This window comes from Microcebus murinus, chromosome 16, assembly GCF_040939455.1.
Source record: "Microcebus murinus isolate Inina chromosome 16, M.murinus_Inina_mat1.0, whole genome shotgun sequence".
NCBI lineage: Eukaryota > Metazoa > Chordata > Mammalia > Primates > Cheirogaleidae > Microcebus > Microcebus murinus.
In genome coordinates, this window is record NC_134119.1 from 69,501,358 (window position 1) to 69,513,742 (window position 12,385).

Below are 12,385 nucleotides of genomic sequence, written 5' to 3' on the forward strand. Positions count from 1 at the left end.
GGCTGGACCCTGCAAATGGCACTTCCTGTCTCCCTGCGTGCCGCTGGAGACTTCCCCGCGTCTGCGCGACTGAGGAGCGGCGACTTGGGCGCGGGAGCCCCTGCCGGTCTCACGGTGTGGCCGGCGCGGCCGAGGTTGCGCGGCTCCGAGCCGGACAGGGGCCTGGCCACGTTCTCTGCGAAGGTCCCCCACGTCCGCTTTGCCTCCTCCAGGCCACACCGCATCCAGCTCCCAGCTTCTCCACCTCAAAACGGACCCTCTTCCCTTTAAACCCTTCCGGCTGTGCATTGCCCTTCGCATACCGAGCCAACTCGCTGTGACCTTCTAAGCCTTGTGGTCTGCCCCCTGCCAGCCTCCGGACCGCCGGCCAGACTGTCCCTGCGCCCGGCGCCAGCGCGGCCGTCTCTCGGCCACACTTCACTTCGCCTCCAGGCGTCTGTCCCTCGAGTTTTATCTGCTTGGAACACTTCGTGTTCCCCATGTTGTTCCCCAAGTCTAAGGGTGACTGTGGCCATCACGGAAGACATTCCCTCACCCTTCCCATGGTCGTGGGTTGAGGCCCAGAGTCCCTGAACTTGCCCCTCTCACACATGAACACGTGGTTATCCGCGCAGCCTCAGACTCCCTCTAGAGCGAGCAGAGACCCGCCCTTCTCTCCGCGCTGAGCACAGCCTGGCACACAGCAGGCAATCAATAAATGTGTGTTGACCAATCCGATGTCTTGGTGCCACTGAAGGGTTGGGCTTGCTGAGGCTCTCCCCAGCATAAGCCTTTCTTTCCAACTGGTCCCCTGAGAATTTGGGGAGTGCATCCGTGAGGGTTCTTTTGGCTGCAACTAACAAAACAAATGTTGGCAAGAAAAATGGAGGTGGGTGGTTTCAGGCTGGCTCAGCAACTCAGGCACCACCTCAAGGACGTGGGTCCATGTTCATCCTTCTGTTTTGCCACCATCAGTGGGGTGGCATGCTGTCTCCCTGTGTATAGCCTCATGTAGCAAAACAACTGCTGCAGCTCCTGTCATCACCTCTTCATACAACTATATCCAATGATAAAAGAAAGGGAGCAGGTCTCCCTTCCCACACACCTCCCTCCATCCTTTCCTCCCTCATGAGTAGGGTGGATGGGAGGAAACCTTCCTGGAAGCCTACCAGCAAACTTCCTTTTATATCTTTTTGGCCAAAACTAGCCACATAGCTGCAAAGGAGGCAGGGAAAGCAAATATCTCGGCCTGTATCATGGCAAGTGGGTCTGCCAGCAAAGAAGAAAGGGAAAGCAAAGAACCAAAGTGTAGGCAACCAGTATCTGTCTCAGGAAGAAAAGGATATGAGGACTTCTGGTTAATGGTTGGGGTAGAAAAGGCCATGCAAGCCTTTTGGGAAGGTGAGGGTTGGATCCTTTTGGGAAGGTGAGGGTTGGGATGTTGGGTGCCTGCCTGGGCCATGTATATGTTAGGGGTTTCATTCCTTCTTGCTCACTAGAGGGAGAAAACCTAATGAAAATTGGCTTAGGTATACAGGGGACCTTATTGCTTATATAAATGAAGGTGGGCATCAGGTAAGTTTTGATCCAGCTGCTCAAATGATGTGATCATGGGCTCTATTTCTCTAGACCTCCCACTCTGCACTCCGCAATTCTCAGGCTCCACATGTTGTCTTCCCCACCACTGCTATCCCGTAGACCCAAGATCTCTCCCTGAGATGGAGAAGAGCAACCCTACAGACTTGACCTCAGATCATTAAGCCACATTATCCAGTGGAAGAGCATCCCTTCCCGTGAACCCATACACTGTCCAATTACCCTAGTGGGTCACGTGCCCATCTCTGAACTGATCGCAGTGGGAAATGAGCTATGCTTAGTGGCTTAAGCCAATCAGGGGCCACTTCTGAACCAGGTCAATTCCAAATCTGCCAGAGAAAGTAGAGGGTAGAAGTGATCACCACAAATGACCCTTTGCGCTCGAAATCCCTCATGACACTGACAGCTGCAGGCAGAGACTCTGGAAAAAGGCGTTTATTGGTGTGGTGGTCTCAACACTCCCCATGAATTGGAACACACGGCCCCCAGGGCCCCCCACCCCCTCCCTTGCATCCCTCCCCTACCCCACCCTGTCCCCTGGACCCTGGGAATGGAAGACAATGTGGGATGGGGCCCATGCCCCCGTCTGAGGTACAGTCACTGCCCCTTGCCCTCTGCCCCGCTCTGCCCTCTTCTCCACCGAGCTCTGGGTGGTGTGGTTTGGGGTGGGTGCTTATAGAGAGGGTCTCCTGGGAGTCGGAGCTGGTGACATGGCATCTTAGTCTGGGCTCAGCATGTCTGTGTGACGCCTCTCTCTGCCCTGATTTGCCTGGCGCAGTGTGCCAGGGTGGTGCATTCCTACAGTCAGAGCCGAGGCTACAGCCTCTCAGCGTCCCTTCCTGACAACAGTCGCCCACCCTGGGGGGAACTACAGCTAGTCACCAGCCACAGGACAGCTGGAGCCAGGGGGCTATTGCTGGTCACAGTCGCTGGTGTGTGTGTGTGAGTGTGTGTGAGGGCGGCCAGGCGGCCTTTGGGAGGGACAGTGGCAGAGAGGCTGGGGAGTGGCAGAACAGCGAGCCACACCTGTGGGCCAGCTGCAGGGGCCGGGGCAGCTGGTTGATGCCACAGGTGGCCAAGGGGAGTGGCAGCGGGGGTAGGGCAAAGCACTGAGAGACTGGCGACTACTGCCACCAGCCTGACAGTTGGATGGAAGCACCGATTGGCCCAGGAGAGGGCCAGAAAGTCCCGGGCGGGGAGGGACGGGGGGAGTGGGAAGGTCTCAGGCCACTGAGCCAGCGATGGGGCCTCTGGCTACAGGCAGCTGGTAGTTGACAGCAGGGAGGCCCGGAGCCCAGATGGACGTCCCCTCTTATTCACAAAGGCTGAAGGACAGCCTGACAGGTGAGCGCGCACCCTGCTCCCGACTTGCCCAGGAGACGCCCTGGCGACAGGGAGGGCGGCCGTCCAGCTCCCTCGCGGAGCCGGTACCCACCTCCGGCCAGAGGGGAGGGGCCGCGGGGAGGGGACAGTGGACATGGGGGCGCCAGGGCAGGAGGACGCCGAGTCTCCTCCCCAGCCCACCCACACACACGCGTACACATGCAGGCGCACTCACACGCACACGCACACCCACACGAGCCCGTCGACAGCCTGAGCGAAGAGAGGGGTATGGGGTGGTGGGGGCGGGTCACAATCGGCAACGTGAACGGGTGGCGACGATGGCTGTAGAAAGATGCATAATTTTGCGTTATCCCTCACAGTGATGGGTTCTCTAAAGATCTTTCCTCCTCCTCTTCCTCTCCTCTTCCTTGGTGGCCGAGAGCTCTTCCGCCGCTCGAGACCCAGGCTCGGCTCCCCCTTCCTCTTGCTCTTGGCCCGAGGCCCCTGCAGGGGGAGGCGGCTCCCGTCGCGCCTACATCCTCCACCACAGCCAGCCCAGGGCGGAGAGGAGGGCCAGGGGCCCCGGGGGCCTGGGGGCCGCGTTCTCCAGGGATCCTGGGCCTGGGGGGAGAGAAAGGTTATAGGGGCGTCTGGGTGGTGACACCCCACGTGTCTCTCCCTGACACCCTGCCTGTCTTGAGCCTACTTCTTTAGGGGCCCTTCTGGGTCCATCGTGGGCTGTGCCCGCTTTTCCGACCCTGCCGGAGTCTGAGCACCCTCTCACGCCTTCTCCGCTTCCTTCTCGCTGTCTTAGCCGGGGGCGCTCGCCCGGCGTCGGTCTCTCTCCCGGTCTCGGCTACAGCTGCTCTCTGGACTCCCCTCCCCGCCCGCCACCGTCACTGCAGCACTACGCCCCGCACCCAGCGGCCCGAGCCCACACCTCGCAGTCCCCTCTGACTCAACGTCCCTCTCCCTCGCCCTTGCAGTCCAGTCCAGTGACTCAACCCTCCGGGCTCCACCCCAAGGCACCTCCAGCACCGCCTGCATGCCATCCACGGGCGCTCCGGCCTGCGTTGCCGCCGCAGCCGCCTCCCTGGTCTCCCCGCCTCCACCCGGCCCCTCCCCGCCCCCAAACAGCAAAGTGACTGTTTAGAAGCATCAACATGCCCTTCCGCCTGAGCAACGCCGGCGGCCTCGCCCCACGGCGGAACGAACTCCAGACTCCTCGCCGTGGCCGCGAGGGCCTCCCTGCGCGCGGCGCCCCCCGCCTGCGAAGCGCCTCCCCAAGATCTTGGCAGCGCTGCCGTCCCCGCGCGGGTCTCAGTGTAGACGGAACCCTCCGGGAAGCCTCTCCGGTGAGCCGCTCTAACAGCCCCGCCCCGTCCTGCCTACTGTCGGCTTTCTCCCAGCCCTCGTCGACTCGGGGCCACTTTCTGTCCGTGTACGCGTTTGCTTATTTGTCTAGGCGTCCTCTGGCCTATCGCTTTCTCACTGCGGCTAGACCGCAAGCTCGGCGAGTGCCCGAACCGTGCTGCTTTTGTGCGCTGTCGCGTCGCCCGCGCCCAACGCCCCTGGCCTTCGCGGCGCTCGGTCGCCGGGCTTTGGAGTCTCCGCTTCTGACTCTTCCGCGAGCTCGGGTAGGTGGGGTGGGGGCAGGGGCGATCCCCGAGTCTCCGCCTCCCCAAGCCCCGCCCTGCCGCCCCCCGCCCCGCCGCCCCCCGCCCCTCAGCCCCGCCGCCGCGCGCTCCCGCCCCTCAGCCCCGCCGCCCCCTGACCCCCGCCGCGCGCCCCCGACCCCCAGCCCCGCCGACCCCCGACCCCCGCCCCCAGCCCCCCAGCCCCGCCGCCGCGCGCAGACGCACGCAGGAGCCGCATGGAGGCGCTGGACGCTCCGAGCCGGTTGGCCGCGCGACACGTGTAGTTGCCGTAGTGCCGGGCGCTCACGTTGGCGAAGAGAAGCATCGAGCGGGTGCGCTCCGTCTGCACCTTCAGGCCCTCGGCCGCGCCGCTGCTCAGCCTGCGGGGATCTGGGTCAGCGCCGGCCGCGGAGGCGGGCCCGGGACCCCGCCGGACGCACGGCCCAGTCTCGCCCCCCTCAGGCTCCTGCCTTCCCCGGAGACCCAGCATTCGGCCCCAGCCCAGCGACCCCTCGCCTCTGTGCTAGCCCCTCGGGGCACCCTGGCCCTCGGGGACACTGGCCTCTTCCGGCGCGCGCTTAATGGCTAGGAGCTCCCCTGCGCTGCCGGGCCCCAGCCACGACGGTCTCCTGCAGCTTGCCCGCCAGGCCCTCAGCACCCACCCCCACCCGGAGACCCCTGGAGAGCCGCGAGACCCGGCTCCGGCATCGCAATCCCGGCACCCAAGCCTCGCTCCCTGGGGCCAGTGCTAGGAGCTAGATCGCCCTGCCTTCCGCACCCAGGGCTGGCTCGCTTCCGCTAGGGTCACCCCGCCCCGCAATCCGAGGGACCACGGACCTCCCTCTGGCCCCTCCCCGCGGCCCGCCCGCCCGGTGCCGTCCTCACAGTCTGTCATCCTTGTACCACTGGAAATCCGCCGGCGGCACCGCCATGGCTTCGCAGCGCAGGAGGGCGGCCCGGCCCAGGGCGGTGCGGGCGCTGGTCACGTCCGTGATGGTCGGCGGGTCTGCCGAGGGGGGAGGGTCAGCGAATTCTCCAAGCCACGCGGGGACTAGGGGGCCCGCCCCTGCCCCAGGCCCGGGAGTCCTGCTTCCTCCTCCTTCAGACCCCTCCTCCCTAGGGACCCCGTCCGCTGCCCTTTCGTGCCCCGTGCCAGGGGGGCTCACAGTTGACTGTGACCAGCACGCGGCGGCTGTCGGGCGCGGAGTTCACTCCGTTGTGAGTCACGCACTCGTACTCCCCGGCCTGGCCCCGCTGGATGTCGGAAATCTCGAGGATCTCGCCCTCCGAGGTGAAGCCGTCTGTCGGGGAGGGGGGAGGAGGGGGCGGGGCCAGACACAAACACTTAACACGGGACAACACGGGCACAACACGGACACACATCAGCGGGGCGGGCACAGCAGGGCCTGGAGTGCCCCGGGTCCATAGGAGTGCGGGGTGCGGGATGTGGGGTGCGGGGCCTGGGATCTCTCCAGCTAAGGAGGGGGAGGGGAGGGTCTGGGGCTTAGTAACTGGAACCCAGGGAGGAGGGTCCTAGAATGTGGGGGTTCAGGAGATCCAGGGATCTGGGGTCTTGTGACCCAGATCATGGGGCTCAGGGGACCCCGTGGAGAGGAGGACCCTAGGGTCTGGGGTCTCAAAAGGGCACAGCAAATACAGACCCCCGCGAGGAAGGGCCGGAGTTCAGGGACCTACTCATGGGGTCTGGGGATTGGGATCCGCAAATCTGGGGAGACCCTCTGGGACTTGGGGCATCCAGGCTCCCGGGATCTGAGAGCTAGTCATTGGGTTCTGGGGTCTCAGAGGATCCAGGGGACAGATCTAGCGACTGGCACCATGGGGTCTCCCAAGACCCAGCGAGGGAGGATCCAGGGGTGGGGACCTGGTGGTGCAGGCCGAGGTAAAGGGCGGCGGGTGAAGTCCAGGACCCAGACCGTCACTCTCGCTCGCCCTGGAGCTGTGTCTGGGGGTGGCCTTCAGCAGTGGTTCTGGAGCCTGTTCAGACCGATTGTGGGGGGGCTTCTGCTTCAGCAGGTCTGGGCTGGGGCTCAGAACGCGTGTTTCTGGCAAGTTCGCAGGGGAAGCTGGCGCTGCTGGTCGGGCCGGCACCGTGAGGCCGGCTGGGCCGGCACCCAGCAGAAGGGAGTAGGGATGTGGCCAGGGAAAGCACAGGGTCAGCCTGGCTCGGGGCACCTGGTGGGAGGGATCCGAGGGCAGGAGGATCCTGTGTGCGCACGCAGGGACCAGGGGTGCCGGGCGGGGGGGGGCAAGCTGGGGCTTGGTGGGGGTTGGGAGCCGAGCCCCAGGGCGGGGGGCCGCACGTGGGAAGCCCGTGGTGGAGTCTGGTGAGGAAATTCCTGGGAGCAGGGTGGGAGGGCGACATCAAGTGCCCAGAAGGGTTGAGGGATCGGAAGTTATGGGAAGGGGGTCTGGGAAAGTGGGCCGGGATATGGGGATGGAGGGGACACACCGTCGAGCCGGAGAAGGGGCTTCCAGCCTGAGGTGGGGTTCTCACCTCGGAGCTGCCTCCAGGTGACCGTGGGCTCCGGCCGCCCCACGGCCAGGCAAAGCAGGTTCACATTGCCCCCCTCATTCACTGTCACAGGCGAGGAGATGTTCACAATGCGGGCAGGGACTGCAGGCGGGGACAGGGCAGGGAGAGCTGGACGTGGACTCTGAGGACCCGGGCCTCCTCCCTCAGACCACGGTCATTCCTCCCTCCCTCCCTCCCTCCCTCTCCTTCCTTCCTTCCTCCCTCAGACCACGGTCCTTCCTCCCTCCCTCTCTCCCTCCCTCTCCTTCCTTCCTTCCTCCCTCCCTCCCTCCCTCCCTCTCCTTCCTCCCTCCCTCCCCTCCCTCCCTTCCTTCCTCCCTCCCTCCCTCTCCTTCCTCCCTCCCTCCCTCCCTCTCCTCCCTCCCTCCCTCCCTCTTCTTCCTTCCTTCCTTCCTTCCTTCCTTCCTTCCTTCCTTCCTTCCTTCCTTCCTTCCTCCCTCCCTTCCTTCCTCCCTCCCTCCCCTCCCTCCCTTCCTTCCTCCATTCCTTCCTCCCTCCCTCCCTTCCTTCCTCTCTCCCTCCCTCCCTTCCTCCCTCCCTCCATCCCTCCCTTCCTCCCTCCCTCCCTTCCTTCCTTCCTCCCTCCCCTTCCTTCTTTCCTCCCTTCCTTCCTCCCCTCCCTTCCTTCCTTCCTCCCTCCCTCCCCTTCCTTCCTCCCTCCCTCCCCTTCCTTCCTCCCTCCCCTCCCTCCTTTCCTCCCTCCCTCCCCTCCCTTCCTCCCTCCCTCCCCTCCCTTCCTCCCTCCCTCCCCTCCCTTCCTCCCTCCCTTCCTCCCTCCCTTCCTCCCTCCCCTTCCTTCCTCCCTTCCTCCCTTCCGTCCTTCCTCCCTCCCTTCCTTCCTCCCTTCCACCCTTCCTTCCTTTCTCCCTTCCTTCCTTCTTTCCCTCCCTCCCTCCCCTTTCTTTTCTCTCTTTTTTATTTGAGACAGAGTCTCACTCTGTTGCCCAGGCTAGAGTGAGTGCCGTGGCATCAGCCTAGCTCACAGCAACCTCAAACTCCTGGGCTCAAGCAATCCTCCTGCCTCAGCCTCCCGAGTAGCTGGGACTGCAGACATGTGCCACCACGCCCAGCTAATTTTTTCTATACATTTTTAGTTGGCCAATTCATTTATTTCTGATTTTAGTAGAGGCAGGGTCTCACTCACTCTTGCTCAAGCTGGTTTCGAACTCCTGACCTCGAGCGATCCTCCCACCTCGGCCTCCCAGAGTGCTAGGATTACAGGCGTGAGCCACCTGAGCCACCGCGCCCGGCCCCGTCTGTCTTTCTGTGAGAACCCCTCCGCGCTTTGTCCGCAGTGTCTGTCTGGGCCCAGCGCCTCGTCTGATGCTGGGCTTCTCTGTGTCCGTGTCTCTCTCCACCTTCGTCCTGACTTAGTTCTTCTGTCTTCTGGCCTGAATTCCCCTCTCCCTGCCTCTATGTGTATTATTGTCACGTTCGATTAATTTCTTTAGCAAATACCTATATGGTACTTCCTGCGTGGTAGATTCTGTTTTAAGTGCTTTACCCAGATCCACCAGTTACACCCTCACTGTCAGCCTCTGGGGAGATGTTACTATATTTCACCAATTCTAAGACACATCTATGCTTTTCTTCCCTCTCTTTCTCACGTGTGAACATTTCTCCCATCACGATGGCTCTTCAGTGTAGGGTGCCAGGCGCCAAGGTTTAATTAGCAGAGCTGTTTTTCCCTTTTGTAGCAGGGCATGAAGTGAAGGTGATGTCTTGGGTTTGGTGGCTGACTGCGCCGTTCTTGCGGGCGAGGCTCGGAGGCCTCTCTGCCTGCTCAGGCCCTTGGCCGGGGCGGCGCTGGGGCTGGGCCCAGGCGTGCTGCCACCTGGGGCAGTGCTTGTTGTGACCCTGGGCTCTCCCGTCTCTGGCCTGCAGCTCTGGCTGGTCTCTGCCCTCCAGACCAGGCAGGATCCTGAGCGCCGTCCCTGTCCCTCCCTCTGCCCCTGCCCCACCCCTGGGGCTCCCCAGCCCGCCCGCCCCCTCTGGATTCTGGCGCTCGTGCCACCAGGGCCTTCCCCCGCACTCTTGGCCACTGTTTCTTTTCTGGCACTAGCCCCGTGCCCAGTGACAGTCTCAGCTCACATGTCCCGTCTGGGAAGCCTCCCTGAGCTCTCCTTGGGCAATGGGCTCCCCAGGCGCAGGGCCAGGCTGCCTTGTGCCTTCTGTAGCCCCAGCGCCTGGAACAATGCCTGCACATAGTAGGCGCTCAATAAACGGGGTGAGCAAATGCTGTGGTCTTCCCCTGAGCGACCGTACAGCCCTGGAGCTTTCCTGCCCTAGAGACAGTCACGCTGAAGTGTCACCATCTGAGTGACGGTCCCCTCCGACTGGGCTGGACCTCTGAGGATGGGGTCGGTCACATCTGTCTCCTCCGGGGAGTCAGCGGGAGCCCTCCGCCCGCCCCGCCCCCACGCGGCCAGGGCCGAGCCGGCTCACCGTGGACGATGAGGTAGACCTGAGTGGTGTAGGGCTGGTGGCGGGTCTGGAAGGAGCAGGTGTAGAGGCCCTCGTCGCCGAGCCCCACCTCGGTGATGAGGATGGAGAACTCCTCGGGGGTGTTGATGAGCAGCCGCACCCGCGGGTCGCTGGTCCAGCGGTCGTTGCCCGCGTACAGGATGTTGGAGCGGTTCAGCCAGGCCACGCGCGTCACGTGCTCGTCGATGAAGCAGCTGCCAGGGAGGACGAGGGTAGGAGTTTCCTCCACCCACCCCGCCCGGCCACCCAGGGTGCCATCGAGGGGGCAGGAGGGACAGGAGGCATCTCCTGGCGCCACCACAACCCTGAGGTGGGTGTTGCTGCGCCCACTGTACAGGGGTAAACCGAGCCCCAGAGAGGGAAAGCTGTGAGCGCCGAGTGCACGGAATGATGGCAGACGGTTCCTGCGGGACTGTTGTGTGTCACAGGCCCAAGGAGAGGGGGTCACACTCTGGGAGAGAAGAATAGAGACACAGAAGGAGGAGGCCGGAGACCCAGAGAGACAGGGGACAGACACCCAGAGAGACAGGGGACAGACACCCAGAGAGACAGGGGACAGACACCAGAGAGACAGGGGACAGAGACCCAGAGAGAGAGGCGACAGAGACCCAGAGAGGGAGGGGACAGAGACCCAGAAGGAGAGGGGACAGACACCCAGAGAGACAGGGGACAGAGACCCAGAGGGAGAGGGGACAGAGACCCAGAGGGAGAGGGGACAGAGACCCAGAGAGAGAGGGGACAGAGACCCAGAGAGAGAGGGGACAGAGACCCAGAGAGAGAGGGGACAGACACCAGAGAGACAGGGGACAGGGGACAGAGACTGAGAGAGAGGGGACAGAGACCCAGAGAGAGAGGGGACAGAGACCCAGAGGGAGAGGGGACAGACACCCAGAGAGAGAGGGGACAAAGACCCAGAGAGACAGGGGACAGAGACCAAGAGAGAGGGGACAGAGACCCAGAGAGAGGGATAGACACCCAGAGAGAGAAGGGACAGAGACCCAGAGAGAGGGACAGACACCCAGAGGGAGAGGGGACAGAGACCCAGAGGGAGAGGGGACAGACACCAGAGAGAGAGGGGACAGAGACCCAGAGGAAGAGGGGACAGACACCAGAGAGAGAGGGGACAGAGACCCAGAGGGAGAGGGGACAGAGACCCAGAGGGAGAGGGGACAGACACCAGAGAGAGAGGGGACAGAGACCCAGAGGAAGAGGGGACAGACACCAGAGAGAGAGGGGACAGAGACCCAGAGAGAGAGGGGATAGAGACCCAGAGGAAGAGGGGACAGACACCAGAGAGAGAGGGGACAGAGACCCAGAAGGAGAGGGGACAGACACCAGAGAGAGAGGGGACAGAGACCCAGAGGAAGAGGGCACAGACACCAGAGAGAGAGGGGACAGAGACCCAGAGGAAGAGGGCACAGACACCAGAGAGAGAGGGGACAGAGACCCAGAGGAAGAGGGCACAGACACCAGAGAGACAGGGGACAGAGACCGAGAGAGAGGGGACAGAGACCCAGAGAGAGAGGGGACAGAGACCCAGAGGGAGAGGGGACAGACACCAGAGAGAGAGGGGACAGAGACCCAGAGAGACAGGGGACAGAGACCAAGAGAGAGGGGACAGAGACCCAGAGAGAGGGACAGACACCCAGAGAGAGAGGGGACAGAGACCCAGAGAGGGAGGGGACAGAGACCCAGAGAGACAGGGGACAGAGACCCAGAGAGAGAGGTGACAGAGACCCAGAGAGGGAGGGGACAGAGACCCAGAGAGGGAGGGGACAGAGACCCAGAGGGAGAGGGGACAGAGACCCAGAGAGGGAGGGGACAGAGACCCAGAGGGAGAGGGGACAGAGACCCAGAGAGAGAGAGACAGAGACCCAGACAGAGGGGACAGAGACCCAGGGAGGGAGGCAGGGGTCCGGGAAACAGGAATGCTGGCTCTCATTTGTTAAGCAGTCACAGCATGTGGCCCTCTCTGAGCAGGGTGTTGTACGAGCTCTTGGAGTCTTGCAGTGACCCACGTGGCAGTTACCCTCTCTGTACCCCTTTGACAGAGGGGACTCTGAGGCCCGGGGTGTTCGCACCCTACCATCCTGGCTCCTGAGGGAGCCCAGGCATTCCCATCCTCGCTGTCCCTAAGGTCCGGCCCCTCCCAGGAAGGCGGGGCTCTGGGCGGGAGGGGCTGGTCGCTGGGAGGTACCTGAGGGTGGCGTTGTCGCCTTCGCACACCGTGTAGTTGTCCGCGGGAGAGCTGAACTCCAGGCTCTGGGACAGCAGCCCTAGGAAGGGAGGGCTCGGCTCAGCGTGCTCAGCAGGGCTGGGCGTGGCGGGGCGGCACGTGTGCACCCGCGCCCTGTGGACAGCGACATCCGCGCCCGCCCCCCCCGCACGTATTCACTGGTGTTTCAGCGGCACACCGGCAGTCACGGTCAGCAGGCGCACGCGACACCCAGCTCCCCCCCCCCTACAAACACTGACTCAAGACTGGGATGGGTAGGCTCATGCGTACACGCAAACCTACACACCTCCAGAGACACAAAACAACACCCAGATGCAACACGCAAACACGCAGATAGACACATACACAGATGCATGTGTGCACACACACACAGACACACATAGATACAGATACATGTGTACACATGTGTGTACCTGCATATACTTGCACACAGAGACTCACATGCACACATACACATGTGCACACATGACATGCACACATAGACACATGTACACAGACACACAGATATGTGAGTATACAGGCCACACATGCACATAGACACATGTGTATCTAGAGCACATATAAATTCACAGAGTA

The 12,385-nt window shown here is 62.8% G+C and overlaps 1 protein-coding gene across 1 annotated transcript; it reads right to left on the reverse strand.

Moving 5' to 3' along the window:
- Positions 1-2,109: 2,109 nt before the first annotated feature.
- IGLON5 (IgLON family member 5) lies at positions 2,110-11,952 on the reverse strand (the record flags this gene model as incomplete). The annotated part of the gene is made up of 7 exons (XM_012785533.3): positions 2,110-3,519; positions 4,761-4,915; positions 5,421-5,541; positions 5,702-5,836; positions 7,051-7,170; positions 9,535-9,767; positions 11,771-11,952. Coding segments are annotated over 7 exons (1,035 nt in total), but the record flags the coding sequence as incomplete, so codon positions are not given.
- Between the last annotated feature and the right edge of the window lie 433 nt (positions 11,953-12,385).